The 18,058-nt window shown below is 39.7% G+C and overlaps 2 protein-coding genes across 4 annotated transcripts in view; both read left to right on the forward strand.

Annotated features, from left to right (window-relative positions):
* The window catches only part of snx29 (sorting nexin 29), a 187,499-nt gene that overhangs the window by 76,661 nt on the left and 92,780 nt on the right, over positions 1-18,058 (forward strand). The window contains exons 21-22 of one of the 3 annotated variants that reach the window (XM_077503066.1): positions 2,008-2,147; positions 8,216-8,736. In XM_077503066.1, coding sequence (XP_077359192.1) covers positions 2,008-2,147; positions 8,216-8,342 — 267 coding nt within the window. In that variant the 3' untranslated portion in view covers positions 8,343-8,736. Of the gene's footprint in view, positions 1-2,007; positions 2,148-2,219; positions 2,765-8,215; positions 8,737-18,058 lie in introns of those variants that run through there. The other 2 variants (XM_077503068.1, XR_013279503.1) reach the window with 2 other exon arrangements.
* ercc4 (excision repair cross-complementation group 4) overlaps positions 1-18,058 on the forward strand; it is a 221,266-nt gene that overhangs the window by 76,647 nt on the left and 126,561 nt on the right. The gene's annotated exons all lie outside the window — the stretch shown is intronic.

Raw genomic sequence — 18,058 nt, forward strand, 5'->3', positions numbered from 1 at the left:
CATTTTCACTCGAGGAGGCACAAGTTCAGTTCAGTTCAGTCTTTGTTGCGTTTATCTGGCGAATTCACTGTGCGGTCAAGTACTGGTTGACAGACGCTAACGCTGTTAGCGAAAGCTAATCCGTAGCATGTGAGCTAATCCGTCAATGATATTTTTTTAGTTTTGTTTTTAGTCACAATGAAAACGATCATTTAAAAAAAAAAACACTCTTCATGTGTCATATTTACCACAAATAATTCTATTACCTATTTAGCCCACGAGTTAGCTAACTGTTAGCCTAGCAAAACTGCTGTTCTCGTAGCTCTCAATTTTGTATCCCTCAGGGCTATTGTAGTTTTGCAGCAGTTTTACTTTTGTTACTTCAAATGTGTTCTGCACGCCCGTGTGTCCACGTGAGGACGAACGGACGAGTCGTCGTCAAGCGGCGACAACCGCGTTCCTGTTGTTCGAATGTTTACGAATATGTTTTAAATTGCAACTTTGTCCTCAAAGCGTAAATACCTGCAAGTTGAATGAAAGTCTCTCGGTCCTTTTGGTTGAGCATTTATTCATGCTCCGCATCCCCCCCCCAGCACAACAAACGCTTCTTTTGAAGAGCGTCGTTTGAGTCGGCTCAACGAAGACGTGTCCTTGGGATTTGGATCGGAGATCAAAAAGAAAAGCAGTAGTTTCAGTTTCGATTCAACTGGCGAGGGCTCGTTTGTCCCAGTAAAACGGAGCCGTGCCCGGGCTTTGTTCTGAGCCTTTGCTGGACTACGATTAGCCATGCTAGCTCGGGCCATGTGGCTCCGTGCCGCCGCCTGCGAGTGCTTCTCACCATGAAGGACTTCTGGATGTGCTCGTTTTGCTTTCTGCATCAGCAATTTTAATTAATTGTCTTAATAGTGAATTTAGTTTCAGCACAGTTTCACATATTGTCTTAAAAAAAAAATCATTTGCTTCCAATAACGTGTAAATACGTTTTTCTTTTATGTTTTGAGTGTCCCAAAGACGTATTTATACTTTTTTTTTGTTGTTGTCTTAATAGTGAATGTAGTTTCAGCACAGTTTGTCTCCACATATTGTCTTAAAAAAAATCGACACTGTTATTAACTCATTTGCTCCCAATAACGTGTAAATACGTTTTTGTTTTGTTTTTTACGTTTGAAGTGTCCCAAAGACATATTTATACGTTTTGTTTTGTTTTTGGGAGGGGGGGTTGTTTTTTTTTCTGTTTTTTTTTTTTTGTGTTAAATTGTCTTAATAGAGAATTTAGTTTCAGCACAGTTTCACATATTGTCTTAAAAAAAAAAATCATTTGCTTCCAATAACGTGTAAATACGTTTTTCTTTTATGTTTTGAGTGTCCCAAAGACGTATTTATACTTTTTTTTTTTTGTCTTAATAGTGAATGTAGTTTCAGCACAGTTTGTCTCCACATATTGTCTTAAAAAAAATCGACAGTTATTAACTCATTTGCTCCCAATAACGTGTAAATACGTTTTTTGTTTTTGTTTTTTACGTTTGAAGTGTCCCAAAGACATATTTAGACGTTTTGTTTTTTTTGGTGTGTTAAATTGTCTTAATAGAGAACTTAGTTTCAGCACAGTTTGTCTTCACATATTGCCGTGAAAAAAAATCGACACTGTTATTAACACATTTGCTCCCAATAACGTGTAAATACGTTTTTTTTTGTTTTTTTAATGTTTTAAGTGTCCCATAGACGTATTTATACGTTTTTTTGTTTTTTTTGTTTTTGTTTTTGTTTTGTTTTTCTCTGTTTGCTTCGAAATATGAGTTAGAATGCTAGAAATCCGCTTGCATTGGGGCTTGTTTTTTGATCATGTGTGGCAGTAAAAGAGTTAAAAACAAATCTAATTCCCTGATTAATCAATAAAAATAATCGACAGAGACACATCCAAATGCATCCATGACCGTTGCGTATTATCAGATTCAAATGCATCTTCCCGCGTGCCCATTTTTTACAAACCAACTTCCCGACTGTGTGTGTGTGTGTGTGTGTCGAAAGGATGCCAAGTTTGTGGAGGAGAGGCGGAAGCAGCTGCAGTGTTACCTTCGCATGGTCATGAACAAAGTGATCCAGACGCTGCCAGACTTCACGGCCCGTCCCACCAAGGAGACCCTGCTGTCTCTGCTGCCTTTCTGTCTGTAAGTGGACACACACAAACACGACACGACGCGTGGCTTGTGTTCTGTACACGCTCACACTTTGATTCGTAGGCAAAACTTTGAAGATCACTTGAACCAGTGATGCGCCTTATGAACGGCGGCCAACCTCTTATCTCGGCTTCAAACAAGGAGAACTCCAGTGCTCCTTTTTTTTTTTTCTAATTTGCTCTATTATTTCTAATTTTCCTTCCAATGGCAATGGCACAAGTTCATACAACTACTTGTTGCTAGGCAAAATTCACAAGCCCACCCGTGCTGCCCAAGATATAAATTGGTGTGGGGAGATAAAAAAAAAAAAGACCAGTAGGTTGTTAATTAAAATCAATGTACCATTGTAAAAAAAAAAAAATGCATTACAATATTATCTAGTAGAATGGAAATGGACCCACAGGCCCTGCTAAACAGTCAAAGCACACGAGTCTCATTAGCTGATCCCAACGAGAGGCTCTCTAATTATATCTCGTCATATCTTCAAGTGGAAATAGAAATGTTGCCTGATTGCAAACAGAGCATGTGCAAAATGAGAAATCGGTCATATTTATTTTGTATTCGTTTTATAGTGTGTTCTCACAAGGATGTTCTTTTTTTTTTTTTTTTTTTTTTTTTTTTTTTTAAATCGAGAATTAAAAAAAAAAATAGTAGAAATATGCTGTATTGAAACAGAGGACCAAAAGGTGAGTTATTTTTTGAAAACGTGTATTGATTTTATATCTCTCATTTACAGTGTAAAATTACAGTAAAAATTCAAGCCTTCCCGTTATTGCCCAAACAGTCTATTTACTTCAAGGCAATATAAAATTAAACATTACAAGGTATTTTGTATTAGTACGGAAGCATATTTAGTGCATCCATAAAAACAAAAAAACTCTTATTTTTCCTGTGTATTTTTTTGGCTTTGCCTTTTGTGTGTATTTTTTTTCTGACAAAAAAAAATTAAAAAACAGGAAAAAAAAATCTGAAAACCAGGGGAAACATGCTCAGAAAAATGGGGAAAAACTGGAAAAAAAAAAAAAACATTTATAAAAAGTGTCAGTACGTAAATGGATTTTTTTTTTCCCCCCGTTTTTTTTTTTTTTTTTATATTTGTTTTTTGTGCCATTAAAAAATTCAGAAAACAGAAAAAACTAAGAAAGTTTCATAAAAATAATCAATAAACAGAAAAACAAAAACAAAACAAAGCCTCCCCAAAAAAGTTGTTTTTTTTCCAAGTGAATCCAAAACGCTTCCATAACTTACACATCCACATAAACATATATGCACAAATGTACAATTTCCAATCTAAAACAGTTATTTTATACATGATGTATTTTTTAAATTAATCAGTAATCTTTTTCTTTTTCTGCCAAATAACGACATTTGCATTGACCTTTTAAAAAAAAAAAAAAAAAAAAAAAAAAAATGCATATCAGTCGGTCCTCAGGCAAAATACTTGTTGGCTATTCTATGACCTAAAAGCAAGTTAGTCAATAATGATAATGAAGTTTAAGATCATGTCATCTGGAACGTGCACAGCATCTTGAGACGTAAATATGGATTGAATTCCACCTCATTTTAATAAGGTCCGAGGTCTGCAGTAATATTTGATGAAATCGTAGTTTGACTGTAATAGCAACTTCCATCAATTGTTTTTTCTGCTAATGAGCGACTCAAGTCAAAATATTATTTTTCTAATTATGTCTGCCTGGTTCTCCTACATACCTAATGATAAAATTTTCTGCTTACGTATCAGTATTCGTTTTTTTTCCCCCCAAAATGCAAATCTGAGGCAGCGTCACCTCCCGTTATCGGCGAAGGAAATGAGCGCGTTATGCGCGCGTGAAATAAATTGGCCGGGAATCGCAAGCAGCGAAACGCTATTAAGCAGTCCTGCTACTTTTTAGTTGAATCAAAGGAGAGTTTAAGGAGCAGCGGTGAGTGGGGGGGAAAAAAAGGCAGGAAGCTGTGAAGAAAAGATGGAAAGAAGAAAAGCTTTTCATGAGAGATGCAAAGTTGTGCACTTCGGACCTCCTGCTGGAGAAGTCGTTGCTCCGAGGCCACCCGGACATGTCAACTTTGAAGCCTGCTTCACACAAAACCATTTTAACTGCTTTTTAAAACGCACATATAGTTAATACTAGTCAAGGGGCTGTGAGTTAGATTCAGCCGTGCAGGACTGAGATTATTAATTAGCATTAAAAAAAAAAAACTTTATTTCACATACAATGTTGTGCAAAGGAGTCAATATAAAACAATTTAGCAATAAAAATGAGATTTAAAAAAATATGTATTTGTGGAGACTGGTGTAATTTGCAATAAACAAAATGTCCTGTTGTCCATAAGTTGCTTCATGTTCCAAATACCAAATTGCTCAGATTTTGAAAAGAAAAATGTACCGTCCCTGTCACCAACATCCAACATGAAACACTAATGCCACCAAGTGGCAGAAAATTACCATAACACAAACCTGAGTAAATGTTTCACACTCTTTTTAACTATTTTTTTTTTTTAACTTGGAATTACATACTATAAAATTACTCTATCAATGAACAGATACAACCGTATTTGTATTTGGTATCCATATCTGCCCACTTCTTTGTAAAGTATGAAAAACTTGAAAAAAAAAAAAACATATTTTACTTAGATTTTTATTATTCACATTTAGGTATGATATATTTAATTTGATATTTATATATAGAACAGATATAATGTGCGATTATTTTACTTACATTTTTATTTACATTTAGGTATTGTTGACCTATGGCCAGGTCACTCTTGTAAAACAGATCTTGATCTCAATGGGTTTTTATCTGGTTAAATAAAGGTAGATAAGATATATTTAATTAGATATTTATATTTAGAACGCTTGTGCGATTAATTTGCGATTAATCGCAAGTTAACTTATGGAAAATCATGCAATTACCAGTAAAAATTGTACACATTTGCTAGCTCTAATGTATATAAATAGTGGACGCATATATGTATGAATGTATACAGTACAGGCCAAAAGTTTGGATACATCCGCATCTCATTCAATGTGTTTGCTTTATTTTCATGACTGATTATATTGCAGATTCTCACTGACGTATCAAAATTAAGAATGAACACGTGTGGAGTTATGCGCTGTAGTTATGTAAAAAAGGTGAAATAATACAAATAAATACACACTGACTCAGTCTTACTGCCTTGGGAAAGCGAACACGACAAAAAAAAGACCTTTGTTTTGCCGTCAAGAGGCGTTTGTGGCAGTTTGACTCGCGAATAAGGATGGAACCTTTGATTGCGCAAGGTTTGGCACAAGTGTGCGTGCGTGCGCGTGTGCTTGAACAAGCAAGATGGAGCAAACGTGGAGGGGGAATAGTTTATCTGACATGTCCTATTTGCTATGCCCCACCTCTTCCTGTCGAGACAATCAATTGGATTGCAGCTCGCGTGTGCCTTGTGTACCTGCTTGCCGTAATTATGCTCCCCTGCAGTCAAATGAATAACATTTCGACGAGGCCGCGCAACGCTGCTAATCCTGCTCAATATTCAAGTCAATATCGTGACAACAAGCTCCACAGAAACATATTAAAAAAACAAATTATTTAGCTACTTAATCCAATGTAACATAACGAAGTGTCATTTGCAGGTCTGATTTATGTTTGCATGGTTTGTGGATGTGTTTAACTCATTTGCTCCCAAAGACATATAAATACGTTCTATTTTAAATAGCACCTGTGCACCAAAGACGTATTTATACGTTTTTTTTGTTTTTGTTTTTTTTTGGGGGGGGGGGGGGGGGGGGCTATTCTGGTCCTCAAGGGCCAGAGTCCTGCAGGCTTTAGAGGTTTCCCTCCTCCAACACATCTGATTCCAATGAACAGCATTATTGTCAGGCTTATGCAGAGCTGAATCAGGTGTGTTGGAGAAGGGAAACAAACATCCAAAACCTGCAGGACTCCGGCCCTCGAGGACTGGGTTTGCCCACCCCTGTATAAGCGAGAGCATACAGAAGCCTTTGATGCAGCCTCTGAACTGAAGGTAAAGGTTGAAGCAATGGTAGTTATTACAAAAACGGCCAGCAGGTTGGCAGCAGAGTATAAGAGATCAACCAGGGCCGCGTCACAACAAGCCGTTTTGCCCCACAGTTGTAAACAGATTTGTGAATGACGAAACTGAGCTATATTCTAATGCTAACTGCTGCAAATTTTTTTTTTTTTTTTTTTTTAATCAAAATCCGATGGAAGCCCATTCCTGCCAGTAATTATTATTATTTTTTTAAATACACATTCGAACGAGAATCCGGTTATGAAGACCACGTCACACTCAACGAGTCTAAATATAAAAATATATAAAATAAGGGAGCGAATGAGTTAGTGTTGTCATGTGTTGGTCATGTGATGTACAAGTGACAGTCAATCTAAATTAGTACAAGCTTTTCCCCAAAACAGGTTTCTTCACTGCGAATGACTTTCCGCTTTCCCTTGGAATAAGAGGACGACATCACGCTCTCATTTGTTGCCGTCAGTTTAACATTCACAGCAGGTCCGTTTGCCAAAGCGGCACTTGAACTTCTGTTTCGCGCGCGCGCGCGCAAGGCGAAGGGCGACTGTCGAGCGGGGGCCCTTTACGAGACGCTCCGCCAATTCACCGGCCTGGCTTTTCATTGCCGCCTTTCATCCCGACATTCATCCGACGCTAGGTCGGGATCAAGGTTCATTTGTCGTCGCAACGAGCGGTGGCGCCGATATCATTTGCGGCGAGGTTACAGTTACCAAAGGGAAATTGCAAGTGTTAAGATGGCAGATATGTGTTGTGTCACCGACTGTCAAGTTATTTGAAGATTTACCTTAAGTGCCTTCAGTTAGTTTTCAATAAAAAATACTGTGGCTGAGAAGTGTGTGCTCGTTAAATGGAAAGTCAACACAAGAAAAATTCTTGACAAAAAAAAAAAAAAGTTCTATGCAGCCCCGCTAGTCTAAATACGGTATTCTCGTTAATATTGCGTGTGTTGTATGAGTTAAGCATTTTTATTTTATTTTATTTTTTTAATCTACAGTATATCAGAAGGTAGCCGTTTTGCCACCTGCTGTCGAGTGAAAATGACATCACAGTTGCTCAGGTAACAACCAATCACAGCTCAGCTTCAGAAAACAAGCTGTGATTGGTCGTAGCCTGATCCCTGAGCAACTGTGATGTCATCTTCAGTCGACAGCAAGTGGCAAAATGGCTGCCACGGTGAGATGGATAAAATGGCTGGATTATGCTGGCCTAACGCCTATTCCACAAATGTAATATGAATCAGAATGTCACGTTTACGCTAGTGAGGTTACATTAACATATTATTGTCAAGAAATGTTCAAGGTTGACTTCCATTTTGAACTATTGTCAATTCTTGCTCGCTACTGCATCCTGCAGGCAGTCAACTGCAATTCCTTGTAATGGTGTAAAATGTTTCTTTCTCTGAATTGTATGCAGAAGTGCGTTCCAAAAAGTAACTTTCAGGGAAGGTTAAAAGGGGATTGTGCATTTAATTGTCAACTCAGATCTCAAATAGAAAACTGATTGAAACTGACTGATTATTAATGGGGATAATTTGAAAAAAAAAAAAGTTAAACCAGATTTTTATGATGATTAAAACAAAAATTGGCATCCTGGTTTCAAAATTGTAGTCATTTTTTTTCTAGTAACTTTTCTTCACAGCAGTTCAAAAAAAAAAATCCACTGATTACCTGTAGAAAGACTGTAGTAAGAAGAATTGATTACGATTGGACTCATCTAGAGCTACGTGGCAACTTGATTGTGCGTCTCCCAGTAGGTCAGTAATAACATATTTTTCTCTTAGTACGTTCTATTTCATTTTATGCTGTTTTTAAAGTTTTCAATAGCTCAAAAACTTGTTGTGATAGAGAAAAATTGAGATCGGCTTCATTTTCCGCACCCAAAAATTTGTTCCCCAGTGTTATGATTCAGAGCAGGTTTACTGCGTTGTTTTGACTCTAGTCTAGATTTAAAAAAAAACAAAAACATCCTGGCAGAAGGCGGATGATTTGGCCCATCATTTTGTTTGTTTGAATCGTCTATTCTAGGGACGCAACCCAGACCAACGACGCCGGCCCCAAGACGCCCCGCTCCAAAACGTCATCCCGTTTCCCGAGACTGGGTCGCGGCCACCACCAGGAAGCCAGACCCGAACCCCAGAGTGGCGACCTCTAACACCCGAGACTTCTTCAATTCATTTTCATGATGCCGGGGACCGAAGACTTTGCGGGCGTCTGACATAACTTCATGGCCAAGTATCAGCCAAGGCGATGGGAGCGGATTGTAATCTACGGGACGCCTCATGGGAGGATAAATGACATCCAAGAGGCTTGGACCGAATCACACAGCACCTCTTTACCTCACTAAGAGACGAACGGAACTGCCACTATTGAGATGCTGGCTAATTTTTATTTCTTACTATGCTCATTTTTTGTAGTAAAAATGTGTGTAGTCACAGTGCCTACAGTGTATATTACAGTTGTGTTGATAGCTGATATAATAGCAGGCGATTCAACGTGCTTTATGGTGCCATTAAATTTTCGCTAATCATGATTCACAGTTGGGCAGATTCATTCTGGCTTTCCTTGTGTGGAGTTTGTCTGCTTATTTTGTCTGGCTAGTGCGAATGGTTGAGGGGGCATTAAGCAGAGATGGCAAATTCGAGTCCAGAAAGTAAAAACCCTGCCACAGTTTGGCTTTAGCCCCTGATGCTTGCTAGCGAGCTAGCTAGCGTCCTATCAGGTAAGCAAGCATCAAGGGTAGCTAGCTAGCGAGCTCCCAAGCAGGTAAACAAGCATCAAGTTAGCTCCCTAGCAGGTAAGCAAGCATCGAGGGTAGCTAGCTAGCTAGCTCCCTAGCAGGTAAACAAGCATCAAGCTAGCCCCCTAGCAGGTAAATGAGCATCAAGGGTAGCTAGCTAGCTCGCTCCCATGGTGCTTGTTTACCTGCTAGGGAGCTAGCTACCCTTGATGCCTGCTTACCTGCTAGGAAGCTAGCTAGCTAGCTCGATCTCAATTTTTGGGTGCGGAAACTAGCAGGTAAGCAAGCATCAAGGGTAGCTAGCTCCCTAGCAGGTAAACAAGCACCATGGGAGCTAGCTAGCTAGCACCTGGGGCTCAAGCCAAACTGTGGAAGGGTTTTTACTTTCTGGACCTGGTTTGCCAGGATCAAGAACACCTTGATACGCCAGGATTCGGGTTCTACACCACTGATACAACAAATCGTCTTTACGCGTCATCAGAATCAAGAATAGTCACCTAATTAATGATGCCGTTGAATTGAAGGTTTACGCCACAAGAGAAATTCCTTGTTGAAGGATTAGGGCTAATGTTTCCCAGCAGGATTTAACACAGCGGTGCATTGCAAATGAATGTCATAATGAAAACGAGCGCCCGTGACCCAACAAGTGTGTATAATCGGGGCTCATACATATGTAGAGGTCTGACAAGACGAGAAGCAGGCTTCGGATTCATGAGGACCGAAGTTGAGGAAACCAGCAAAACTAGATTGTTCTTTGACGCAAAGTGTCACATTTTGTTTCAAGAGACTTAACGTGGACTTAGTTGATCAATAAAGACAAATCAGATTGGAAGAAATGTTGCGTTTTTGTTTATTATACTGTATTATATTATTGGTCTTGTACTAAAAGAGCATGACTGAGAACATATGTCATTTCAACTTTCCAGACAGTATAACGGTGGTATCAATGACATTAGGTGACAACTTATTTCCGTAAGAAATTGGTAGTAAATCATAGGAAAGGTTATGCACAATATCACTGAGGAAGTGCTCATAACTTTGAAATGCCGGAAACAAAAAATGAGGGGGGAATCAACAATGCATTTTTGGAGTTATAAAATTATCCGGGCCAACATGGAGACAGTCACAAGAAGGAGTCATGCCTATCTTTTTTTTTTTTTTTTTTTTTTTTTTTTTAAATGTATATCAAACTGTATAATATTTGTCTTGTGCTAAAAGAGCGCTACTTAGAACATATGATGTAGAAATTATACATTTTAAAATATACACAATATAAATCCAGACAGTATAATGGTGGACATCGATGACATTAAGTGACAACTTACTTTCCGCAAGAATTTGCTAATTTTTATATATATATATATAATATATATATATAATTCAATTTTCAAGCTTCTGAATGAACTGGCCTGACTTAGAGACAGTCACAAGAAGGAGTCATGCCAACTCACCAATGCACAGAATTATGTACTTCAACAGTTTTTCAGGTGAGCTGTCCCCCTACTTCTTAATACAATGTTACGCCGGATTGGCACAGGCCATTACTATAGGAACAAGCCAGGCTGCAGTACTCTTGAATCGAACAAAGCAATTGAGGTAACGTTACTGGTGTCGTCGTCTGCATTTGTGTACTTCACATTAGCCAGTGTTGCAATATTGGCGCACCCGTACAATAAAGTACAGCGTGTACTATACACCTGTGTCTCTATTAATGTTCATCCTGTAGGTGCGTACATTCAATGCAGAAAGCAATTCGCCGCGTTGGTGCTTGCATTTGATCTCTATGCATAAATCTATAAAAATGGATGGATTGATGGCCCATCTGAGTCCCAGCGTGCATCTGCTTGCGTCTTCACTCATTATTCATCCTTCACTGCTTCACAAAGCTGTCTCGGAGCTTTAATTGAACCCGCCGCGCTGCCTTTATTGTCAGGTTTCTGTCGGACTTCCAGGCCGAGACGGCGGCGGAGTGTGAAGGCAAAATGTGCCGTGTGGCTGCTGAGCAGAAAATTGTTTACACAAGCTGGATTCAGGATGTCGGTGGCCATTCCAGCACTTAAAAACAACACATTGACAAGTCTTTCAATGAGTCTGACTTGCTGTTAAACATGAACAGATGAATGATGTTCGGGTTGTTTTTTTTTTTTTCCAGGTTCACACTGTGTCCCCCCTTTTAAAATGGGCAAAGCTTGAGCCTTGATTTTTTTTTTTTTTCTTACGTTGTTTTTCCACCGAAGAAACTCGGGGTGCTGTTTCTTGGAACTGTTGCGACTTGGGAATCGCTCTTGTCGGAATCAATAAAGTCATCTGAATATGAGAGCGGAACGGATTATGTGCGAAAACCGATGTTTGACTGTATTCGGTTCCCAAGGAGACGAACGATACCAGTCACCGATAATTAAGGCAAAAAAAATAATAATAATAAAAATCTGACGTTGAGTAAGTCCTCCTTGGCAGTAGTTGGCGCTATAGTTTGACACACAGGAAAAGCATCATCTGAGTCTTTTTTCAATTTCTTAACAACTATCACTATTTAAAATATTTCTTCAAAACTTTTTAATAAATTAACTAAACTAGCAAGCTTTCTGTTGTTTTTTGTAGTTTACTTTCTGTTATTTAGGTAGAATATGTATTTTTTTTCGCTGATGTATTCGGGTTTGTCAAACTCCTGTTTTGAAATTAGAATTCCAGGAAAACAAAATAAAAATGCTCACATTCTCAACGTTATTCAAAGTAGAGACAAATAATGGGCCGCAAAAAAATGATTTGGCGGGTCAGATTTGGCACCTGCGACTTGTGTTTGACATCTAAAAACAGGATAAGCGATATAAAAGATCATGGATGGACATATTTTCTCTCCGAGAAATTTTTTTAAAATTTTTTTTTTCAACCATCCCTATCGTCGTCTGCATTTTTTTGTATCCCAGATTGCTCTTGATCCCCCTGCTGCGGTGTGAGCCGCACCTGCAGGTGTTCTCACCACGCTTGCGGTTTTGATCAAAAGCGCGCCTTGGGCTACCGTGAGCGCCCGTGATAGTTTTGCGATGACACGCGCGCCGGGAACACTCCGGTCTGCAGGAAGCGAGAAAGTAAACAAAGTCAAACGAAAGGACAAAAAACAAAGCACACGTTGATAAACGGGAAAAAGAAGCTTAGCTTTTGAATTGTCGCGGAACGAAAAAAAAAGGCACTTTGCTGTACATGTTTATCGTGATCAATTCATGAGGAATTAGCATCTCCGCTAGCTAATTAAGTATGGCGCTGCTGAGCATATTCATTATTGCTGCGACATATTGTAATTATTTAAGGAATAAAGCAGACTGTTTACAGTATTTCCCTATATTCTCCCAAATTGATATCAGATTAATTAACAACGCAAGATGCGCAAACATGTTCTCTATTTAGAACACAGGTGTCAAACTCAATCACTGAGCGTCGATGAGCGTTATGGGCCAGGTTTTTTTTTTGTTTTTTTTTCCGTAGCGAAGAAGAAAGACTGATAGAAGAATGTGTGCAGCTGCGCATCTTTTTTTTTTTTTTTTATTTACACAAATGGGAGCATATAGATAGCTAGCTAGCTAGCTAGTTGCTATGCTAGCTTGTCAAGCGCAAACTAATAAGTAAAGAAAATGTAGTCCTATCAATTTTTTCTCATGAGAAACATGGCCGTGTTGTGGGTGACACACTCCATTACAAATGAAAACATTAAAAAAAAAAAATATTTGAAAAAAATAGAAGTGATGACCTTACCTTGTTTTAGTTCTGCTGAGTCATGTAGCTTACTTTTTTTTCTCTTTATGAGGTACTACAAGTTTTTGTTACATGTTTACATGAATGTTCAGAGACAAATTTGGAGTATAATCACTATGATTGAACAAATGTGTGATTAAAAAAAATTAAGGAAGACTAACAAAATCATACCAAAAAAAAACTCACTCCTACTAAGTTTGTTATCAAAAGGGGAGGGATAAGAGAAAAAACAAAACATTTTTGAGGTGTTCAAGTGCTATTTGGTATTTTAAATAATACTGTATTTAGGAATTAGTTACTTTTTGTCTCATGACACCTATTTCTATATTTGTGTGTAATAACAGAAAATGTCCTCCAATTCTAAAATGTCTCCTATTGCAAAACAAAATATTAACGAGCAATGCAAATTTGTCTGACACCCCCGGTTTGGAACCTAAGGTGATCCATTCTTGTGGCCCAGACATTTTGCTCTTTTTAACCGCAGGCGATGTGAACTTTACTTGACGCGACAGGAAGGCGCCGCCGATCAATCTGGAGTAAATTGAAAAAAAAAAAGATGAAAGGGCTGGGCTAAAAACTCTGAAACAATCAATTTTCCAGTGAGCCGTTCAAAGATTCCACGGCAGGAGAGCCGGTTCGCTTTTGTGTCTCGGTCTTCGTTGGCGAGAAGGAAATATACGTGCCAAATGGACTGAATAATCGTTTGCCTGGATCTTTATTCATAAAGAAAAGTCAAGTAACTACACTTAAAAATGAGATAAAACTTGCAATACTGTCTTTAGAAATCTCTGTAGTTCTCAAGTACCATATTAGCAAGATTTGATATAAAACAGTGACAGTTGTTAATACAATCATTGCTCTGTATCAAATGAGCTTTTGAGCTCAATAGCTTCTAGGTCATGTGACTTATTGACTCCGAATTAGTACTGGCTCGTAGTGGCATGTCTGCTCGGAAACATAAAAATATACTTTTTTTTTTTTCCTAATAAAAGAAGAGATGCTAAATCTTTTGTTAGGTTCCATATTTTATATATTTTTTAAGTAATACCGTACGCAGGTGTCACTAGATTGCAGAGGAAGACCGCCCGTTACCTGTAGCTTGTGATCATAGCACACGTTAGCATCACGTGTCGGACCCATTTGATCCTTGAGCTTGTCAGCTGATACCTGCCGTGCGATGCAGTCAAAAGCGACGGAACAATCTGGCAAAAGGGAGCTCGGATGCCTCGTCAAAGGCTCGTTTGCACTTGTTGCCTTCAAAGTCGGAATGAAAAGCCTTCGACGTTCCGTCTTTTCCGCCAGTTAGGGTAACATTAGCAGCGGCTCGGACTCATCTGGACGGCGTGATTTGAACTCGAGCAGTGATTAAGAGGAGGCGCGCGGGAGGCGGAATGGGATTGTAATTGGACTCTAAATCATGGGCAAGAGATGTTTTACAGGCAGAACTGATGACCCTTTAATAGAGGTGATGGTGTGCAGTGCAGTGGAAAAAAAAAAATCGGATGGCAGTGAAGTGAAGACTTGCCACATTGGCAAAGTTGTGAGTGTTGATTTAAAACGGAACATATTATAGAACACTGACTTTTTGTTTGAATCAAATACTTTGGTCTCTGGAGTGCAGTTATTGAAATTATCTTTATTTTAAACCCTCTTTGGAGCTTCATCTTCTTTTGTAGCAAGTGTAGCAAACAAAGTACAAACGGGTCATATGGGTAGCCAGATTTTCAAAAAGAAAAACTGGGTACTACAATTTTGCTGAAAATTAAATATACGAACAAGTCTCACCAGGAACTATTTAGAACATACTGAAGCGCTACAGTCAATCTGGTTGTATTATTGGCTTTAGCGAATGCTAAATGCTATGTTGGCTAACCGTTCAACAGCGCTAAACACGCCAATGCACTCGCCATTGTCCAACCTTTGTCATTGCAGCTATTGGAAGCTAGCTGTGCTAGTTACCTCACGCCGGTCCCACTTTTGTAATAGTGGAAAGTTAAGCTTGCTTTGGGTCTGACAAGCGACCGCAGCATTTAGACGAGTAGGACTACAGTCTCGTGATTCTTCGACACAGAAGCAGGAAGTAGTTCTAGTATGACGAAAACGTCATGAATCGCTATGACAACTGGTGTGAATGACATTCGCATGGTCCAATCAGCTTGCTGACTATACAGAAAAACGGCACTGTCGCGTTTAGACCACGATGTCATCGTTTGTTAGGTATTTCAACCAGTCCAAGTGTGTAGTTGACCTTTTCCCCCAATGTCCGATGTAGAGGTGGCAAATCCAGTACCGAAAAGTCAAAACCCTGCCACTGTTCGCGGCTAAGAGCCAAAACTGCGGTAGGGTTCTTTACTTTTTGGACCTCGATTTGCTCCCTCTGGTCAAATGCGATGGGCCCCTTGTTACTATTGTTACTAGATTGATCAAGTTGACCCACTTCTACTTTAAAATCACTGTACTATACTTTGTGTGATCCAAGAAGGTGACAGAATCACCGAGTCATAGGTGCAATCCTCGCGATTGGGTGCCTGGGAAGACGCGATGCTAAGCTGTTGATTATCACACCCTTTCGAACTGTCGATTCCCTCCTCGCCAACGCGCGGCTTCCCTCGCATGTTCGCAGGTGTCGGCGCTTCTGTGCGTCCACGTGTGTGCATTATTTATTTGGACTATTTAAGTTCCAGGCGAGGGTGTGATTTTTTGTATCGTCTGTTCATGTGGACAAATGGTATGTGCGAACGTGCGCACGTTGCTAATTACCTTTCTTCACTGCCTGCTGCTATTTGGGAGGTGCAACATCACGCCGTCTCAGGGCGACCACGAACGCGGCACCTCGTCGCCACAGGCTTTCCGCACCTTTTCAATTTGGACGCCGTCTGATTGCTGTGTTCCGTTTTGAGCGGGTTGCGACCGTTTTGCATAACAGGTGACGTTCTCGCAAGTACCGTACAGGTGACAAATGTTACTTGGATCCAAACGAAATGTGATCGGCCGCTATTAGAAACTGTAGAATTACTTGGATTGAATGTGTATTAGCCAGCCGCTATTAGCTTTTCAAAAGCGCTACTGTTGTCGCTCAGACAACTAGACAAAAGGGATACGTCACTTATTTTAGCCCGTTATAGCAATAGTCAATATTTGTCTATAATTAATTTGATACTTTGAGTATTTTTTCGCGTATAATTAGTACCTTCAAAAACACATTTTGCAACTTGCTGTTGACTGAAAATGACATCACAAGGGCACAGCTCACCTATTTTGTAGGTTTGGTCATGTGACATTCGCAAGCTGAGCTGTGATTGGTGACCTGAGCGCTTGTGATGTCATTTTCAGTCGACAGCAAGTCGTAAAACGTATTTTTAAAAGTACTAATTGTACATGAAAAATAATGGAAATATCAAATGTATTGTAGGCAAAATATGAATGCTTGACTGCCAAAATGGCTAAATAAGTAAAAGTATCCCTTTAATCAATTTTAACACATTCGCTGCCATTGACGACTATTGACGTCAAAGATCCATTTTTGTTGGATTGGCAAGTGGATGAGAAAACTGAGCAAGGAGAATATCAGCAAATGTATGTTACAATCGTGAGTCTCCTCCCCCAAACCTGATTTAATTTTTTTTTTCTAAGTACCAAGACTGATGTGGTAGGTGAGCAATGTGCCCGTCGGCGTGTCGACTCATGGAAAATATGAAGAAGAAGAAAGAATACTCCAAACTTTCCGAAAGTAGCATCCTGCTAATTAATGACCGATTCAAAGACATTTTCACCTGTTATCCTTATAAAATAATCTTAAAAAAAAACAGATATGGTGCCCCCTAAAGGTGCTCGAGGGTAGTGCAGCCATTAAACTCGAGTCACCCTTAATGAATGAAATAATGAATTGACCCGAATTCCGCCTCAATGACGTAGGTTTTCAAAACGCGAAACTTTCAGGTCGCTTCTTCCGATTTTTGCTATCGTTTCGGAGTCCATGAATGAGCCAAACTCGGTGTACTGTTGATTACACACATAAGGATTTGTGTTAGTAAATATTTTACAATTTTTTTTGGCCCCGCCCATTTCCCCAAGCAATTATTTGCGTCGACTTTCTGTGACATTCGATCATCACAAATTGAGTCCAATTATCTTACAGTATGTAATGTAGACTGCAACAAGCAGAAGATTGAAAGCTTTTCCAAATTCCAATTTTGCTCGAAACCAAAACGCCACTGCTTGTTCCGAAACTAAACACCTCATTCGTGAACTCCAACAAAGGTAAGCCGATGTTAAATTTGTTTATGATTGATTTCTCATTTCATACTTGCGCCACCGCAGCATTTTCTGCTTTGATGCACAGTCGTGCTGGAACAGAAAAGGGCCTGACCCACAAAGTTGGACTCATACGGGTTGTCCAAAACGCAAGATTCATGGCAGACTAGGTACTACTTGCTAAAACCCAAGTTGATTGATTGTTGTTTAAGTGTGCGACTCCACACTCAAGTAATGTACATTTTTTTTTTTTCCAAGGACTTGGGGTTGCTTCAGGCCATGTCAGTGAATTATTGTTTCTCCAACGCTCCCGTGATTCCCTCTGGCTTGGCTGTTGTAGCTCGACTGCGCGATTGTGTGTTTGCTTGCGTACAGACGAGAAAATAAAAGACGGAATCAAGTGCGACTGAGACGAGCGACGGGGAATAAGTGATTTTGTTACTAATGATCCTGGCGGCTTCCGCGCCTCCGCCGAGTCGCGCGCGTTCTGTCGTGTAGCGGGAGCAATTAAAAATGAGCCCAGGGTATCTCCTTGTTTGTGTGATCCGGATGATAGCCGTTGCTCCGTCTTGCCCGTACGGCGACTTCGTGGCGCCTTTCCGAGTCGCGGACGTATGCGGTCAAAGACAATTTGTCGACGGGGACAAAACCGTTTAGTAGACACACGTTACGTGGGAACATAGACCGACGTCGTGCTTCTTTTGAGAGCTGATACTATATTTGTTCTATTGAGACACATTCTGTGAGAGCCCTGCACCGGTGGGAGGATTAAATTCTCAGTTTTGGAAGATTATTTTCTTTGGGAACGAGACCAAGAGTGGCGTTTTGTATTCTATTCGTGTGGTGTCTCGTAAGAGGCCGAATGATGGAACAATGCGGTCCAAATAGTCTTTTTCCGTTACCTTTCGCAATTTCTTCAAATTAGTTGAGATGACTTTAGTGAATTGTTGGTCATATCAATCCGATATCGATTACGATTGACGGTCATCTAGGATATGGTCTTCGCCAGAGCCTCAATGCAGTCATGAAATGGCTGTCGGGGAAAGATGCAGTGGAAACGGGTGATTACATTTTGGAGCCACGTTTGCAAGTGGATCGCGACGCCGCCGAATTTGAAGTCAGGATTG

The sequence above is a fragment of the Festucalex cinctus genome, chromosome 17 (genome assembly GCF_051991245.1).
Source record: "Festucalex cinctus isolate MCC-2025b chromosome 17, RoL_Fcin_1.0, whole genome shotgun sequence".
Taxonomy (NCBI): Eukaryota; Metazoa; Chordata; class Actinopteri; order Syngnathiformes; family Syngnathidae; genus Festucalex; species Festucalex cinctus.